Source organism: Homarus americanus, unplaced genomic scaffold (genome assembly GCF_018991925.1).
Source record: "Homarus americanus isolate GMGI-L3 unplaced genomic scaffold, GMGI_Hamer_2.0 scaffold38393, whole genome shotgun sequence".
NCBI lineage: Eukaryota > Metazoa > Arthropoda > Malacostraca > Decapoda > Nephropidae > Homarus > Homarus americanus.
The window spans coordinates 935879-955892 of NW_024719307.1; the positions used below are offsets into that span (position 1 = coordinate 935879).

General features: G+C 45.6%; 1 protein-coding gene across 3 annotated transcripts in view; it reads left to right on the top strand.

Annotated features, from left to right (window-relative positions):
* LOC121859989 overlaps window positions 1-20014 on the top strand; it is a 65930-nt gene that overhangs the window by 40274 nt on the left and 5642 nt on the right. For all 3 annotated transcript variants that reach the window (XM_042356985.1, XM_042356987.1, XM_042356986.1), the window contains 6 exons: window positions 16092-16335; window positions 16620-16771; window positions 18075-18219; window positions 18926-19199; window positions 19487-19617; window positions 19855-20005. In XM_042356985.1, coding sequence (XP_042212919.1) covers window positions 16138-16335; window positions 16620-16771; window positions 18075-18219; window positions 18926-19199; window positions 19487-19617; window positions 19855-20005 — 1051 coding nt within the window. In that variant the 5' untranslated portion in view covers window positions 16092-16137. The remainder of the gene's footprint in view (window positions 1-16091; window positions 16336-16619; window positions 16772-18074; window positions 18220-18925; window positions 19200-19486; window positions 19618-19854; window positions 20006-20014) is intronic.

A 20014-nucleotide genomic window follows, 5' to 3' on the forward strand; every position in this document is an offset into this window, starting at 1 on the left:
GGAGTGCCTATACCCTGAAGGTGCCGGGAGTGTCTCTATACCCCTATGAAGGTGCTGAGTGCCTATACCTGAAGGTGCGGGTGTCTATACCCTGAAGGTGCTGGATGTCTATACCTGAGGTGCAGGGGTGTCTGGCCTGGAAGTGTCTATACCCTGAAGGTGCAGTGTCTGTACCTGAAGGTGCGGAGTGTCTATACCCTGAAGGTGCAGAGTGTCTATACCCTGAAGGTGCAGGGAGTGTCTATACCCTGAAGGTGCAGAAGTGTCTATACTGGTGCAGGGAGTGTCTATACAGGTGCAGGGAGTGTCTATACCCGAAGATGCGGGAGTGTCTATACCCTGAAGGTGCGGGGAGTGTCTATACCTGAAGGTGCTTTTGGAGTGTCTATACCCTGAAGGTGCTGGAGTGTCTATACCCTGAAGATGCACACAGGGAGTGTCTATACCTGAAGGTGCTGGAGTGTCTATACCTGAAGGTGCTGGAGTGTCCATACCTGAAGATGCCGAAAAGGTGTCTGCCCTGCAGGTGCAGGAGTGTTAAGCCACGCCAAGGTCTAACTGCTTGTAGGTCATGGTAACTCTTCCCTACTGCGACCTTCAACGTTGGGTTTTTGGACCGCTCAATTTTGTATAGACCCTAAGGGCCGGCCAGAGTAAGTGGTGGATGCTGTGTGTGGTGGTGTGTGGTTATATAATGGGGTATACAGGTGGATATGTACTGTGATATTAGATGAACAACGACCATGTGTGTGTGTGTGTGTGTGTGTTAGTCTGTCTCTAAACCTCATCATCAAGGTGGTAGCAGTGGGCCGTGGGAGAGTCAATGAGTCATAACTGTGGAAAGTGAAATCCCTATTAGTGACAATCTAACCATGACAGTTGAGAGAGAGAGACTAATACCTGATGGTGGTGTATCTTTTCTGAAATACGTGATCACCTCCACCTTCAGGAGTTACCCCCCCACCCTCCCTTCCTTCTCCTTCCGTCCCTCCCCCAACCTCTTCTTCCTCCCCTTGACCTCCTCTCCCTGACCTTCTCCTTTGTGACTTCTTCCCTCCTGACCTCCTCATCCTGACCACCTCTCCATAAAGTCTTCTTCTTCTTCTTCCTCCTCCTCAGTATCAACTCTTCTTAGGGTGTAATTGAAATCATATCCTACGAGAGTGTTCTGATTTTCCATCGTCTCTAGTAACCTATTTCCTCCTCAACCATTCTTTTTTTGCTCAGTTCTCACCAACAAACTGAGACTAGATCACTATTCCTACAACCCAACACACACACACACACACCGCTGTCATCCCTATCCTTCCCAACACCGACCTACCGTGTCATTACTATACTCGGGTACAGCAAGGGGCTTCTAGGTGGAGTTAAGTGTTGAGATACACCGTAATCATGACCTGGTGATGATGAAGATAATGAATAATTTGGCGGGAGGCGTGAGACGGTGTATGGAGGAGGAAGAGAGGGGAAGGAGAGACAGAAGAAAGAAGAAGGGTTAGACTGAGACTGGAGATACAAACAGTCACTAAATGAGAAACGCAAGGCAATACGTTATAGACATCTTTGACACTGTTGGCAAATTTTTAGCGGGGTTACTCATCGCTGTATTATGTACTACCTGAAGCTCTTACAGGGTACAATAGGTGTTTAGAGAGAGGTACAGTAGGTGGTTCTCGTCCTTGCTGTATGGTTGAGGACCCAGATTGTACGTGCTTCTGACCACAGGATACATTACAAGAATAAGAGGACTGTGTGCTTATTTATTGATTCCTTTACTGCTACCTACCTACCTACCTACCTACCTACCTACCTACCTACCTACCTGCCTGCCTGCCTGCCTGCCTGCTGCCTGCCTGCCTGCCTGCCTGCCTACCTACCCCTGCACCTACCTACCTACCCACACCTACCTACCTACACCTACCTACCTACCTACCTACCTCTGCCTACTACCTGCTACCTACCTGCCTGCACCTGCCTACCTACCTGCCTGCCTGCCTGCCTACCTACTACCTACCTGCCTACCTACCTACCTACCTACCTACCTGCTTACCCCTACCTGCCTACCTACCTGCCTGCCTACCTGCTGCCCTGCCTGCCTACCTACCTGCACCTACCTACCTGCCTGCCTACCCCCACCTGCCTACCTACCTGCCTGCCTACCTACCTGCCTTTTACCTACCTGCCTACCTACCTTAACACCTACCTACCTGCACCTACCTACCTGCCTGCCTACTGCCTACCTACCTGCCTGCCTACCTGCCTACTGCACCCTACCTACCTACCCCACACCTACCCTACCTGCACCTACTCACCTACCCCACACACCTGCCTGCCTACCTGCCTGCCTACCCCTGCCTACCTACCTACCTACCTGCACACCTACCTACCTACCTACCTGCCCTGCCTACCTACCTACCTGCCTGCCTGCCTGCCTGCCTGCCTGCCTACCTACCTACCTACCTACCTACCTACCTACCTACCTACCTACCTACCTACCATCCTACCTACTGTACCTATCTCAGCTGCTACCTACCTACCTCCTCAACCTCCAGTACTATCTACCTACCTACCTACCATCCTACCTACTGTACCTATCTCAGCTGCTACCTACCTACCGTTCTCTAATACTACCTACACTTATTATATAACACTAGGTGATGCAAGTTGGTTTTGACAATACTTTCTACAATAGCCCTTCACCTGCCTACAATCCTTCACCTCACCTGTATTGCGCACGTCACTCAAGGCAGTAATTTACCATGAAAATTCCTCACAATAGGACCTTTACAACAGCCCCCCGCAGGTACTTCATTACCGGAGTCTCCAGGTAACTTTTGACCACCTCCTCCTTCACTCTTCCCTTACACTTTGTTCACTTTGTAAGGCTTTGTTGACTCGGACGGGAAGGATAAATGGTGAAAATATTCCTTCCTCATAAACCTAAGTCACGTTTCTCAACCGACTGGCGACAACTTTCACAACAAGATCCGACACAGTTAAGAGATCTGTTTAATAAGTTGAACTGGCGGCTGGTCTAGAGATGGTGTTTACTTCATACACTGTAAACATAAAATGGTGACGTTATTGTTATGTAAACACAAGAGGCGGTACAGTCCTCTAATTAATGCGGCGTCAAGTAATGTTTGTGTGTTGGGTTAATGACTCTTACTTCACATCGGGTCTAGTGTATCGTCCTCATTCTCCTGAGACAATGAGAAGTACAATTTGGTTCATGTTTCAAGCTCCACTCTGCCGTAGTCACTCAACCGTAAGTCCTGCTGCCCACTTACATTATCTACACCCAGCAGGGCAGATGGGTGGGGTCTCGGTCACGTCTCCATCCCTTCTCAGACATTAAACGAGTCTTCACAAACTCAGACCATTTTTTTTTTTTATGACTGGTCCAGGATTCCAGACGTGACCCCTCGGACCCAAACCAGTCTACAAGATGGCGCGAGAGATCCTGAACCAAGGAACTGGATTTTCAAATTGGTCAGAGGTGCACACTGACCCGCCTTACCTCACTGATATATCTCTTGAGTTGACGGAGCGTAACTTGAGGAAGATTTAGATCAATAAATCGAGGACTAGCAGCGCTGGAGATCTTACCCACAGCACTGACCTGACCACTACACCAATACCCAAGAGCTAAACGTTCGAATAAATCACTCTTAGACCACTGGCTGTGAGAGTAAGTTAAAGAGGGAGTGAAGGAGAGTCTTTATAACACCAAGCGAGGGTCTTAGCTAGAGAAAAAAACCCTCCATTCACTCATCATTGTTTACGTTAATGAAGAAAGACTCTGTATTAAGTGAGTCTTAAGAGTGATAATAAATCCTTTTCATATTTCTCAACCTTGAACGACGCTTATAAAGAGACACTTGTTAGCTGGGCAGAACAAGGAGAGGAGGCGGGGGGCGGGCTGGGGGGAGGCTATAACCAACTTATCATTAACTGCAGTAACAACACTAACAATTGACATCCCAGACTAGAAATACCAACCTGCCAATAATCCTCAACAGAAAAACCTTTACGTTGGTCTGAAAATGCCTCCCTGATGCTGCTGGCTCATGTTACTAGCCTATAATTAGTCAGCAAACCCGGCAGATGGCGTCAGCACACCAGACACAGGGAGTCAGGAAAGTACTTAATTGCTCCACGGTAAAGTAAGGCTTGCGTCAGTAGAGGAACACGCCGGGAGGGAGATGCGTTGAGTTTAACAGTACCGATAAGCTGCAGCAGTTCGGGGGTAAAAATACATTGAGGAGTTTGTGTGAGAGTAAGATGAACTGTTAGGACGATTTCAGTCAACTTTGGGGAGACTCTTGTCAAGCAGAGGCGTTAAAGTCAAGAGATATTATTTCAACACCGTCTGTTTCTGTAATTCTCGGCGTCTGGATGAAGTATAAACACACACACACACACAGACACACACACACACACAGTCCTGATACTCACCACTCACGTCAAGTCCCTGAATCACTAGTGAGCACACGTATGTAAATAACTCAAAGGAACCCTGAAACTCCGCATGACAGACGAACCCGATAACCACTACACCACAGGAGCTCCTTTATGTCAAGAGATAATTGACTAAAATAACTATAAACAAGTTTGTTGTCCTGTGAACTATAAAACACTTAGTTGAGATATGAAGAAGAAAGCTAGTTATTGTTGACACTCGTACAAACAGACTCGCGAGTTACTATGCCTCTCACTCACCATCATCTCATGTTTACGTTCCTATCCTAACTTAACCTAGCAGAGTAGGTTTCTTAGAAGAGCAAGGACGTTATTTGGTAAGGCTAGGAATAATTTCTTACGTCTAGCCAAATTTTATATACAGGGTGTTTACAGTGTACCTTGATGTTTGTGTTTATAGATTCAATGAAGAAATGTATCTCTCTTTAATCTCTAATTATTGATGACTAGTATAGCTAAGACCTTCTAACAATACAACATCAGTCACAACATCTTACAACATTTTTCTCTATACCGCGCCAAAACATACCACATCAAGTCAGTCTACAACTCTACATGATGTTATATACTGTTAATCAAACATCACCCAGATACCAATCCAGTTAGTCTAGTGGCAGTCGACAAACAACCAGTCAGCAAATGTGACCGAACAGTGACAGCCAGCGAAAAACCCCCCAAACACTGCTGTTGTCATCTAAAGTGCTTGTCATGCTGAGAGTTCCCGCTGGTTCATGCTACCACAGGTCAACTTGACGATGAGGAGTGACAGGGATGAGCTTTTGAGGGACAGGACAGTACATACAGCCCTGGAACAGCTCTTAACCCCACGTGGAGTTACTAGAGGCGAGAGTTGGAGAAGAAAGTGTTGCAGATGATGACAGTCGCTGAGCCCCCTCCTGAATTAAGACCTTCAGTACCAATGATTTAACTTATTGAATATGATAATACTGTACTTAACGGTTTAATTCGTCGTCGTACTGAGGGGGTTAAGTTATCGTACTCAAGGGGTTAAATTGTAGTACTCAAGGGTTCAAGTCATCGTACTCAATAGGTTAAGTCATCGTACTCATACAAACTCATACATTTGAATTGAATTGAATTGTTACAGTTTATTTAGCCAGTTGAGAACCTGAGCTAAGAGTTAAGAACATTTTGGTATTATAATTAAGTCTCCCTGTTTGTGTTATTAACTTGCTTACGTCACAGCTGTCCGTTAATGAGGGTTAATTATTGAGTAGTATTAACACTGCGAGTTAGATACCCAATGAGGCGGAGGTGGGAAGGAGGGGAGGGGGGGGGGTTGAGGAGGTAGGGGGTTGGGAGGGGATGGGGGGCGCTAGAGTAGTTAGAATTCAGTGGGGGTTTTCTGGTAGATGTGTTATGTTGCTCCAGCGATCACTACTGTATAAGCAAGAGATATTCTCCTATGTCCGTGATGGTTTACTACTACTACTACTACTACTATCCACGACCACCACAACAACACGACAGACTGACATACTTCCATAACAAGGTATTAAACTGTAAGAAATTAAACTCAAAACAAACATGTAGATACACTTTATTAACCTTGTTTTTATGCCCCACACGTCTAGTTTGTACACTCACTTTGTTGTTAAATTCTGGCCGTAAACATTAGCTGTGTGCTGGGTTAGGTCAGGTTAGGTTAGGTGGAGTTGGATGGGTGGTGGAGCTGGGCGGGAGGTGGACGGGTGGTGGAGTTGGGCGGGTGGGGGGAGCTGGATGGGTGGGGAGGCTGGACGGGTGGTGGAGTTGGGCGGAGGTGGACGGGTGGTGGAGCTGGGCGGGAGGTGGACGGGTGGTGGAGTTGGGCGGTGGTGGAGCTGGGCGGGTGGGGAGCTGGGCGGGTGGGGAGCTGGACGGGTGGGGAGCTGGACGGGTGGGTGAGCTGGGTGGGAGGTGGACGGGTGGTGGAGTTGGGCGGGTGGTGGAGCTGGACGGGTGGGGAGCTGGGCGGGTGGGGAGCTGGACGGGTGGGGGAGCTGGACGGGTGGTGGAGCTGGACGGGTGGAGGAGGTGGATAGGTAGTGAAACTGGGCGGGTGGGGGAGGTGGACGAGTAGTGGAGGTGGACGGGTGGAGGAAGTGGATGGTGGGGGTGGACGGGAGGTGGAGGTGGACGGGTAGTGGAGCTGGGCGGGTGGTGGAGGTGGACGGGTGGAGGAGGTGGATAGGTAGTGGAACTGGGCGGGTGGGGGAGCTGGGCGGATAGTGGAGGTGGACGGGTGGGGGAGAGTCAAGAAACTTCAAACAACATCTTAACATCGGGATTTCAGCACGAACACCATCCACAACTGAAATATTCAATAATTTACAAACATAACATAAATCCGCATTGTTTTCCCTCTTGTTATAACTCTCAGTCAGGTCTTAAAGCATACTGGTAACTGGCTATCATCTGTGGAGGCTGTCCGCTTCCTCTCAAGACGTCAACATTCAAGTTACTTTGTGCATGAAAGCGGGTCACCTCAAGACTTGCCACCCTAGCTATCCTAACCTAACCTAACCTAACCTAACCTCAGGGGGTGGGACAAGGCGTACTATTTGGAGGAACTATTCTGTATATGAAAAGTTGTCCAGAATTATATCATGGAAATAAGTTGTATCGTTTAACAGGTGTGTCGAGAGACTGTGAGAACTTGGTACCTTGATGATGAGACTCTACCTGGCAGATGGAGAAAGTTATGTGTGGAAAGTAACTTAAAAAAATCTTCGTGTTAAGATCGACAACTATTGGTGGGTAGTTATGAATCAGTGGTTTGAACACAGATCGAACCCATGATGCCACGTTTGAGTACAGATCGAACCCATGATCCCACGTTCAGCACAGATCGAACCCAGGATGCCACGTTTGAGCACAAATCGAACCCATGATACCACGTCCTAAAACCAAGAGGTCACGTTTCTCACCCGAGTTATAGTTGGTGAGTTGATCTTGTCAGTGAAACGTGAACCGGAAGAAGTAGGACCCTATAGTTTACTTACAGCTATATACAGTTACAATAATGTGATTCAGATTGAGTGATTGATGAAAGGCGACAGACATCGATCGTAGAGTTGATTGGATGGACGTTTTTTTCCATTAATTATTTTGGATGTTTATGTCTAGAAAAATAATGATAAATAATAAACACGAGAGGAGGTGAAATGTATTGTAAATTAGGTATATCATAAAACAAGGAAAACCACCACTTATAGATTTCTTCTGAGTAGCGTTTATCGTGACGAGGCTACACTTACTTAACCTGTACCCCAAAAACTCCTCATTATCTCAGTCTTATAGAAGTCTAATAACACTTCATTAGTCCTCCTCTTTCAGGTTCTTATCATCCTCGGAGGTGGGACTTGAGAGAGAGAGAGAGAGAGAGAGAGAGAGAGAGAGAGAGAGAGAGATTGCTTGAAACCACAGTCGTGAATAAGACATAGTACACGGGATTTATGGCATTATCGTACTCCGGCAGCACACACCTCTAGCCAGCATTCCCTGTCATTTCTTCTAGATGACGTTACGGGGTTTTCGTATTAAATCAGTATAGTAGTCCCTGGGTGATGGTTTTTATATACACCAGACACTGTATTAGCAGAAACACTTTAACATCCCCCCACAAAAAAACAAAAGTTGAGGTTATGGTCTTGCCAGTGTAGGGTTGATTTTTTTTTTTTTTTACTTCTTGGGAGCGGGTTAGGATTCGTGTTTCTATAACATGTATTTCATCTTTGATTTTGTGTCTTAATGGTGAACCCAGGTGCCATCTTCCTCCATCAGGCGGGAGGAGATGTTGACTGGGTTACTTTCGTCACAGTTCATGGAGTATATAAGTTGAGGCCATGCTGTGGTGTCGATCCTGACTGCTGAGGTTTGGGGATACATCTAGCAGAAACCTATATACTGTACATCACTAAATGTTTATTGGCGATTGTTATGACACTTTTATTATGATGTGTCAACCATTGTGTTTATTATATCTGTTTTGTTATGCTGGTCCGCCATAATCAATTTCTCGACTCTGGGTACACTCGTTGGTGGGACCTAGGGATCGTCGTGGCCCTGAAGGTTCCCGCACCAACACCTGACCTCCTCGGCTCTCCTCGTTATAGTAGTATGTGAGGGAACATCTCTGCCTTCACTACCATCATGTCTTAATGAATTTCCTTTATTGTAGAACCTTTATTTTGCTAGGAATCTCATAACACTCATGCTCATTAATACTAAAACAACAATTTTCTCAGACGTCACATTTTAACTTTCGCTTTAAAACAATAAATTATACCACATAACTCAAATTTATTACCAAGATAGAACCTGCGTGTATTGCTTTACCTCTGAATTGCAAAATCCTCTGAGTGACCCTCGTGTGCACTGTGAGGTGACCCGACAGCACCACGACTGAGCCCCAGGGATCACCGCTACACGCAGGAGTTGAGCGACGAGGGAGCTGTTGACGATGACGATGACAAGTAACACGACAGCGAGAGCAAGAAAAAGGAACCCAGTCTCTAAGGAACATAGAGTACTACTGAAGAAGAAAAAAAAATGAAGGGATATCACAATGTTACCTTGAAGAAAATTATTACGAGATAAAACAATTATTCTTTCCAATATTTGAGGAACGGAGAGGTGGAAGGGGGAGCAGTCCAGGTAGAGATGGTGAGAGTAAAAATACGATCTTGTAACCTCGTCGTGAACCAGCTTATCTACTTCCTCACGACAAGAAAGAGGCAGATAGTGATCACGAATATAAACAGTATGAAGTGAATGTTTTGTTTCTCAGTTATGTACGTAAGGTTTGTCGTATGAACTTAATGACCCTCTCAGAAATACCAGGACGAGACAAAATTCCTGGAACAAATAAAAGAAAGTTAGTTTATACCTTCCCGCTGGCCTGTGATAAGAAGGTCATCTGTAGGAGGAGGAGGAGGTAGTACAGTGGGTGTGGTCAGGTGAGGAGGTGGTTACAACGGTACTAAGGTGGAGTCGACGTCACTGTTGGGGGTTGGAGGTCACGTCACTGTTGGAGGTATTTTGCCACGTCACTGTTGGAGATTACTCGGTTAAGTCACTGTTGGAGATTGCTCAGTCACGTCACTGTTGGAGGAGGCGTGACAACATTTTCCTCTATGTCACGTTTGTGGTGGTGGGGACTGAGACTGAGTGGTTTGATACATGAGTGGTGGTCAGTGCTTAGTATACCCGCCTAGTGTGTGTGTGTCGGTAGTGTGGTAGTTAGAGAATAATACTTACCTCGTTATAACCAACATTAGGTAGTTCCTTCACCTGCCGTCAGAGGAAGATAGTGGTGTCCCAGATGCCAGGTACTTAATTAATTAAAAACAGTAATATTACAACACCTGGGATTACGTAAGACAGGTGTGAGATCATCAATAGACAACACACACCTGTTATCTTTATCAACATGAATATTTCCTCTCTAAAAAAAAATAAAAAAATAAAATAAAAAAACAAGAAAAAAGCCGGTAATAGAGGTTTTCTAAGGTCAGGTTTGTTGCTGGACCTTTTATTTATTTGTTTATTTATTCTTTAAGGTCATAATCCATGTTGGGAAGTCGCGTGGTAATAGCGGAGTGAACCCAACCCTTGTCTGCTGATTCTCGTGTTGGGTCAAGTGGGTAGTGTCTCTCATGGCCTCAGGGGGACGACCTCTGGGTGTGTGTGTGTACTTTATGTTAGTCTCCCCTCCTCCCTCATCATTCATTTTTTATAGCATTTTCTTCCTATTATCCCGGGAAGAAAGGGTGGATCGGTGCATTCCTTGCCTCTATCCCCCTCTCCATCCATCACCCCTCCCTCTCCCCCCCCTCCCTCCCTCTCCTCTCTCCCTCCACCCCTCCCTCTCCCCTCTCCCTCCCTCCTGACCTTTAACCCCGGCGTTAGGTGAGCAAGGTGACCACTGGAGGTGAGTGAGTCATGGTGAGAGAGAGAGAGAGAGAGAGAGAGAGAGTAATATGTTGAATATATCATCATTACCCTCACCTAACCCTATGTGTACGTCCACCTGTCTGACTACCTGTATGTATGTATGTCTGTATATATGTGTGTGTGTGTGTGTGTGTGTGTGTGTGTGTGTGTGTGTGTGTGTGTGTGTGTGTGTGTGTGTGTGTTTTATTCTCTCCTCTCTCTCTCTCTCCTCCTCCATACCTGACCATCATATCACCTGTTATAATCGTGGTAGTAGTGGTGGTGATAGTGGTAGTAGTAGTGGTGGTGGTAGTGGTAGGGTGTCTTAAGTGATATTCTAAGTAAAGTAAAAATATCTCATAAGTAATACCGTACTTATAAACCGCTCACTCACTTAGATACAGAACCTGCTGATGTTATTAATGTAGTTCACTTTATTATGACCTTTATGGTATCTTATATAAAGGTGTTTTATTGTTCTTCATTCTGAGAAGTTACGTGACGTCTGACTTCAACAATGTGTCAGGAAATCTGTAATGACGTGGGTGTGTTGTGGCTGACGCTGAGGTGTGTTGTGGCTGACGTTGAGGTGATGGTGTGTTGTGGCTGACGCTTGAGGTGTGTTGTGGCCACGCCGAGGTGATGAAAAGGTGGCTGACGCTGAGGTGATGGTGTGTTGTGGCTGACGCTGGAGGTGGTGATGTGCTGTGGCTGAGCTGGAGGCGATGGTGTGCTTGTGGCTGACGCCGAGGTGATGGTGTGTTGTACGACGCCGAGGCGATGGTGTGTTGTGGCTGACGCCGAGGTGGTGATGTTGTGGCTGACGCCGAGGTGATGGTGCTGTGTGGCTGGACGCTGGAGAGGTGATGGTGTTGTGGCTGGATGCTGAGGTGATGGTGTGTTGTGGCTGACGCTGAGGTGATGGTGTGTTGTGGCTGACGCTGAGGTGATGGTGTGTTGTGGCTGACGCTGAGGTGATGGTGTGTTGTGGCTGACGCTGAGGTGGTGATGTGTTGTGGCTGACGCTGAGGTGATGGTGTGTTGTGGCTGACGCTGAGGTGGTGATGTGTTGTGGCTGACGCTGAGGTGTGTTTTGGCTGACGCTGAGGTGATGTTGTGTTGGGGCTGACGTTGATGTGATGTTGTGTTGTGGCTGACATACACACCTCAACTGACACACTCTTCGGCTGACTCATACCTCAACTGACACACACCTCAACTGACACACACCTCAACTGACACACACCTCAACTGACACACACCTCGGCTGACATTTGAATTATAATATCACTGTCAGGAATTAAATAACATAATCTAGCTGGTCCGCGATGAGGGCTGAAGCTGACGCCGTGACCTGTACGACCACCTGAGTGTAACAGTGTCAGCCACCGTCAGTCATGCGGAAAAAGGACAAATCCCAAGAATGTAAACAACAACAACAATAACAACAACAACAACAATAATAACAACAACAACAACAATAACAATAATAACAACAACAACAATAACAACAACAACAACAACAATAACAATAACAACAATAACAACAATAACAATAACAACAACAACAATAACAACTATAACAACAACAACGACAATAATACACTAATAATCTCACATATACACAAACATTACACAGGTATACAGTTCAGATATAATTAACACAGGTAAGTATACACATCATACACCCTTCAAATTTATATATAAACACAAACTACCAAGAGGAAATTCTATCAATACCAATATATATAAAGAATTAGATACGTTAACGGTAAGGAAATAGTGATGACGTGTGTGTGTGTGTGTGTGTGTGTGTGTGTGTGTGTGTGTGTAGATTATAACAAAGGGAAGGGAAAGAAAAGAATAAGAGAGAGAGCTACCCCGTGTACTTATCAACTAACTTTTTAATTAAGCGAAGACTCCCGAATATAAACAACAGCAAATAACAACAGTAGTAAACCCTCCTTTCCTTCCCCCCCCCCCCTTCTCCCCTCCCCTCCCCCTTCCTCCCCTTACACACAATGAACCGATGACTAAACGTTCACAAGAAAGTTTAAAAAATGAAGGAAATATATCAACTTGTTTACTTTGTTTAATAAATGAATCTAAAAGTAATTAAATGGCTTTATATTTATGAATTATTATCGTGTGTGGTGAGCTGATGTGATGGCGGTTGTGTAACGGATGTGGTGACGGCTATTTAGGGTATGTTAAACATCCTTCACACACACAAACAAACACACACATACACACACACATACACACACACATACACACACACACACACGCACACACACACACACAAACACACACACACGCTTTGTATAAACATGAGGTGTTTATTCTGAAAACAGCGCGTGGCCTTTATGTGAGTGAGTGAGTGCGTGAGTGAGTGAATGAGTGAGTGAATGAGGGAGTGAGTTAGTGAGGGAGTGAATGAGTGAATGATTGGTCAGGTTATCTTGTGATGTGACGTCATTCTAGTCATGTACACCAAATGTTACGTCACACACACACACGCACACACACACACACACACACACACACACACACACACATATACATACTGTACGTAATTATCAGTATTAGAAAGACAGAAACTACTACTACTACTACTACTACTACTACTACTACTACTACTACTACTACTACTACTACTGAACCACCCTGTATACGGCCTCACTAACCACTACAATGATCTGTGGTTTTTGTCGCTACATCACACGTATTGTAAAAGATGATTATCAGTACAAACTTGTAAACAAACTTGTAAACAAACTTGTAAACAAAAAACATCTCTATGACCGACTGTAAACAAAATGTAAACTGGTACACAACTTAATTTTTTCTTCGTTCAACAGCCGACCTCTGAACGGGGGACCTTCCTCAGGGGGTATTTTCTGTCTTGGGGTATGAAGTCATTCGTTATATTTGGTCGTTATAATAGTAGTGGTGTAGACACAGACATACAGACACATACAGACACATACAGACACATACAGACGCATACAGACACATACAGACGCAGACATATGCAGACATGTTTATTCCAATACCTTTCAAACTTCCTCCTCCTCCTTCTCTCTGTTGATTCATCGCTTCTGTGAAATACTTGAGGCTCACATCCAAGTGTTATGAGTCTTGATAAACACTCCTTCAGATAGTCTCCTTATACACTCACACTTCACACTCACACTTACACTCACACTCATACTCACACTCACACTTCACACTCACACTTACACTCACACTTACACTCATACTCACACATTATCCAATCACAAAACTATGCGTCATATTGGTGGGCGGGGCTGAGTTTAATAAACCAACAGATTCAACATTTCTCTGTTTTTCCTCATTCAACATTGTTCCTAAACACTTGAAAACATCCGTCATCATCCTCATCATCATCATCGTCATCATCACATCTCAGTTTCATTTGAGTCATTCTGCTTTGTCTCATTGTTTCATTCTTGACGTTAAGTAATATAAAGATGACATCAAACACTCCCTCCTGACGCACCTCCAAATACTACTGACGCACTTCCAAATACTACTGACGCACTTCCAAATACTACTGACGCACTTCCAAATACTACTGACGCACTTCCAAATACTACTGACGCACTTCTAAATACTTCTGACGCACTTCTAAATACTTCTGACGCACTTCCAAATACTACTGACGCACTCTCAAATTCTACTGACGCACTTCCAAACACTCCTCCTGACGCACCACCAAATTTTACTCCTGACACTCCACAGTTATTTCAGGCCACTTGCTGACAGTGACTGGTACACATGTCCTGCTGTCTCCATCACCAACATTCCTGACAGTCTTCAGTAAACTTCCTCGCCCGTGTACACAAGGTCAGGACGTCCCCCTTGCCCTTCGTCAGGTTAAGTGAAGGTGACTGATTATTCTGACTCCTTCTGCAGTTGATCTGGGTAAAGGTATTTGATCAGTTAATCCTAAGACCTTCTCTATATACCTCTTTCTCTATGTTTCTCACCTTTCATAAGACCCCCTTCTCCTCTTTCTCCTCCTCCTCCTCCTCCGTGTTCCTCACCTCCCCACTAAGACCTACCCTACCTCCTACCTCACCATCCTTCTCCGCGTTCCTTCACTTCCACCTAAGACCTTCTCCCTACCTCCTTCTCAAGGCTTTTTTCCCCTCTAAAGTTTCTAACGTATATTTTCCACCTTCTGTACTAACACTTAAAAACAACAAGAGAACAATATCAGTCTTTCTCTTCATTGACTTACTCATTCGTCATTTCTTCTTCTCCACATTTTCTTCTTCTCTCCAACTCTGCTTTACTTATCTCTAAACGTCTCTCATTAGCATTTTTCTTTAATATATCTCATGGTTGACGTCCTCTCTCTCTCTCTCTCTCTCTCTCTCTCTCTCTCTCTCTCTCTTGACCAGACCCAACCCATACATCCTTCTAAAACTATTAGAACTTGAACGGATTACTGTGACAAAAAGAGAAAACATGCTGCAGTCACCAACACCCCGGGCAGGACCACGACACTCACTACCTACTGTGACTAGACCACTGTGACTTATTATCTGGCTCAGTATACATCTATGATTCGCCAACTTAACGTAACCTATCCTAAGCTAACCTAATCTAATCTAACCTAACCTAACCACCACACGGGCAGGCAACCTCTTGGCGTCAGTACACAACTCTTGTTTTTGTTGTCTTTGCTCAGGTTAAAGTTCGGGTTTTTGTCTCGTGTTTATGTTACAACTTGGTGGATTGGTTGTTGATTTTAATGGCATTTTTTTATATACCTGTAGACGCCATGGGTTAGGTTAGTATGTAGTAATTTGTAGTATCCATATTTGCTATAGGCAGCTTAGTATGTGTTGTGACAGATGGTGACAGTGTTGTGACAGGATCGTATCAGTCAGGGAGAGTCACAACGCTACCCTCACCATCAACAGCCCACATGACTCAGCCTTCACTATACAAGCACTTGGGGTTTGCTTTCCAATGTTTGACAAATACAGAAGAACTTTCAATTTAATTCACTTAACCTCTAACTTGTTGTGTGTACGTGACGTTGTCCTGGGAGGAGTGGAGGGTCTGCAGGTGTGCTATGTGAGTCTATAGGTGGCGCCCCCTGTGTGTTATGGGAGTCTATAGGTGGCGCCCCCTGTGTGTTATACGAGTCTATAGGTGGCGCCCCCCGTGTGTTATGTGAGTCTATAGGTGGCGCCCCCTGTGTGCTATGTGAGTCTATAGGTGGCGCCCCCTGTGTGTTATGGGAGTCTATAGGTGGCGCCCCCTGTGTGTTATACGAGTCTATAGGTGGCGCCCCCCGTGTGTTATGTGAGTCTATAGGTGGCGCCCCCTGTGTGCTATGTGAGTCTATAGGTGGCGCCCCCTGTGTGTTATGGGAGTCTATAGGTGGCGCTCCCTGTGTGTTATATGAGTCTATAGGTGGCGCCCCCTGTGTGTTATATGAGTGTATAGGTGGCGCCCCCTGTGTGTTATATGAGTCTATAGGTGGCGCCCCCTGTGTGTTATGAGTCTATAGGTGGCGCCCCCTGTGTGTTATATGAGTGTATAGGTGGCGTGGTAGGATGGCCTTGGGCTGGTGAGGCTTTTGGATGAAGTACACCAAGATCTTAACGAGTTCGTGTCCCTCTCCACAGGCAAGATGATGGGCAGTAAGTGAGTGAACGGTGGCCAGAGAGCGTCATGTCCGGGCCGCCCCCACTCATCCAGGCCGCCGTGGCTGCCAGTGTGGGTGTTGGGGGTGCCCTGCCCCCCACCTACCTCATGCCTCCCACCCACGAGTCCCTCCTGCACTATAGCTTCCCTTCTGAGGCCGACACTCTCGCTTACGTGGACGCCCTCAAACACTCAGACCTCAGTGACTGGAGGTCCCTGCAGGAGGTAAGTGGGAGCTACTGTTACTATGGTCATCTTCTACTGTCACGTGACTGTACCTCTCACAACATTGGTTATAACAACTCCTCTGTAACACAAATATAAAAAGAACTATATCATGTGCGGTGTTGATGCTATATATACCAGTAGAGCCAATAGTTACTTTACCTTCATGTTATTATTGAGTATAAGAGTGACTTCCTGTTACGCCACAATGACCTGTCTTGAACTATGCTGACCTGTGTTGACTGTTGACCTGTGTTGACCTCTCCCCACCTGTACTGACATAGGTCGCGGCGCGGGCTGGAGCAGGCTCGTGTTCAGGAGCCGTGACCACCTCGGTACTGACGGCGCTCTACCTGCTGGGGCTATTCAACCTATGTGTCGCGTCACCCGCCTCCTGCTGCGTCCCTCCCGCAGCTGTCCGCACTCGACGCCGCAGGTACGTCCACACACCCACCTCCCCAGTCTCTCCCCTCCCCTCCCTCATCCATCATGCAGTGGTGGTAGCTCCAAAGCTCGCCAAGGTGCCATGCAGGACAAGGCTGGTAGACCTATGGAACAGTTTACACACCGCCAGCGTCCATCACAACATCAGCCAGTTAAACGCCAATAACATTCTACTGCAGGAGTCATGAATTTATCAACAGTCCTTAAGAAAATAACTGATGTCCTCCCCGAAGGCATAATTGTATAAGACTCTGGTAGAAAGACCTAATTAACCTGAAGACATAATGAACAAAAGAGTTAAACAATTCTCTCAAGTTATATAAACAAACCAGAACAATAACAACTTCACGCCAGGCGACAGTATCTCATTGGCTGTCCTAGAAAGACTACAGTACCTACACTATATAACCCCCCTTGAGTTAGGTTAGGTTATGTTATGTTAGGTTAGGTTAGGTTATGATAGGTTAGGTTAGGTTGGGTTAGGTTATGTTATGTTATGTTAGGCTAGGTTAGGTTATATTATGTTAGCTTTGATAGGATTTCACAGATTCTTGTTTCCTCAGTGTCAGGTAAGTACAGCGACTCCACAAGCGTCCAGTTGATGCCCAGCGGTTCATCCAAGGTGAGGGTGTGTCGTGGACCGGAACCGACCTTGCCTGTACGCCCGGCCCTGTTCACTATCCCAATGAAAGGACAATGCACAAACCTCACACCTCTTATTTATGTCCCATTTAACCGTATACATTTATTCCATCTGTTTTTCTCATTAAATTTCATAAATAGTTTGTTTTTTTCTCTCGTCTTGAAATGTTCGTGCAAGTCAGGCAAGTTAATTGTCTGTATATGTGTTTGGTATTCATAGTGTGTTATTGTGTGTTAAGTAAGAAGCGTTTGTTTATATTTCCTGAGGTGTGTGTGTGTGTGTGGTAGCAATATATTACAGGTAGTAGTAGTAGTAGTAGTAGGTAGTAGTGATGCAGTAGTGCAGAAGTGGTGTAGTAGCAGTAGTAGTAATTTAAGCCTCTATTAATCCCTAACACTCAAGAAATGTCAAATTATGGTTAACTTAAGACAATGACAAAGATAAAAAAATCCCCCCAAATTATAGATAATGGTAACAGTATCTCCCTGATCACTCCTGACAATGTTTACACCAACACAGCCCCGCGTGATGGGTGTGTACTACGGAATGTTTTTATCAGTGTCTTGTATCATGAATGACCTGTGTCCAGCAGCTTCCTCCTGTGAATCTATGAAACCTTTTGTAACCGTGTGTGACCCCCCCCCCCCGGCAGGACGGTGGACCCTACACTACCTCCGCTTCTCAACAACCTTCAGTATAACCTGTCGAGCCTCTCCCTGGAGCAGTTTAGGGCTCTGCCGCACGTCACTACGCCAGATGGGGGACGCGTCCCTCTACACATCTCCGTTGTCGAACAGGTGAGGCACCTCTTCCGTCTCTTGTGTGGGGGAAACTTTATTGTCTGTCGGGGAAACAAGGGAAAAGTCTTACTGTCTATGTGTGTGAAACAAGGGAAAAAGTCTTACTGTCAATATGTGTGAAACAAGGGAAAAGTCTTATGCTCGACAAAGAAGAAGTCTTATAGCCAGTGCATGACTTGTATGAAAACCCCGCCAGGTTACGCATGACGGGTCAGGAACCAGCCAGGCATGATGCAGGTTCATAAAGGTACAGGTTAACTTTTCACGGTGTCTACTATAATACTCCTGTTATATAGTGATAATAAATGCCGTAAAAGCTTAATTAGACTTTCCTTAACATAAACACGAGGGCTGGGTAGGAGGGTGTATATGTCTCCCACCTACACACATAACATTCATGAGTCTAAAGATGGCTGACATAAACAATCACCCCGAGAGAGACATATTTTCCGCCTTCTTATTAGTTCTTCAATGTTATGAGGTCACTGTTTATGGTGACACTGTGACACGAGTTTATAATCGCGGCTGTAAAGGGTCATTCACACTTACTCTCTCACTCTCACACTCACACCTCTCTTGTCAGCTGCAGTAATCTGAAATAAACCGACGGCAATAATCACTTGAGTCCTAGAAATACTCGCAACCTATTCATGGCAACTAGATGTGTGGCGTTCAGACTCTATTAATTTTTTTTTCTCTCCAGGTTCGTAAGTTATGGGATTCGAACCCTCGGCTGTTATCGTCGGTGTCGTGTTCATCAGCAACAGAATCAGTCCGGTCATCGTTCATCTCCCTGAGTGGTGTGGCATCTGGGATCATTCTAGCTTACAGTGTGGCGCAGTTGTCACAGTGTTACCCTGACCACACCCCACACCCCAGTCTTCCTCCTAAGATATGGTTCTTCCCCATCCCCAAGAACTCCTCCCCACAGCCTCACTTCCCTGTTCCCATCACACCCAGAGAGATCCCAGTACCAGGTCAGTCAGTACACGTATTAGGAATAGCCTGCACTCTTTATCGTTGACGTTCTCGTGTGTGTGTGTGTGTGTGTGTGTGTGTGTGTGTGTGTGGGGTAGACTATGCACATCTCACAGTCCTTGAGATGTGCAATCATTACACATCCTTCATAGTGAGAATACTGAATTAATCATACATTTCAATAATGAATATACAGTATATATATTCTTTACTTGTCAGTGTTAGCATGTTGTTACGGTGTTGTGTTGCGTTGCTCAGTGTTAACGTGTTGTGTTGTGTTGATCAGGTAAAGACGAAGCAGAGGATGGCTGTGAGAGAGATGAGGTGCCACTTGCCCAGGATAGGTGTGCGCTGCTCCTGTCATCTGAGCCTTGCCCCTACAAGCACTGGGTCCTCCTCAACAAAGATACCCGAATGGTGAGTCGCTCGAGTCTCTTGATATTTGTATTTTATCCGAGTGTGAATTTAGTTTATATTCTGTTGGAGATTTGATGATTCATGTGAGTATTACAACGTATGAGGGGCTTAAGAGTTCACATGCTTGAGAGAGAGAGTTGTATGGTTCCATTTAACTTAACATTCTCACTTATTATAATTCAGGTGTCAGTATACACACAATTTTCCTCGTTAACACCTTGTGCTCTGTGTGGGCAGGGTGAGTGTGTACCTCGTCTGTGTGCGGACAACTTTGTATATGTTGAAGCTGATCAAATGTGCCACGATGTGAACGAACCTGGAATTTGTCCTGGCAACAGACGTCTCTACCTTACAGCCGCCGGGAATGCAGTGTGCGACTGTCCAGAAGGTACACGGA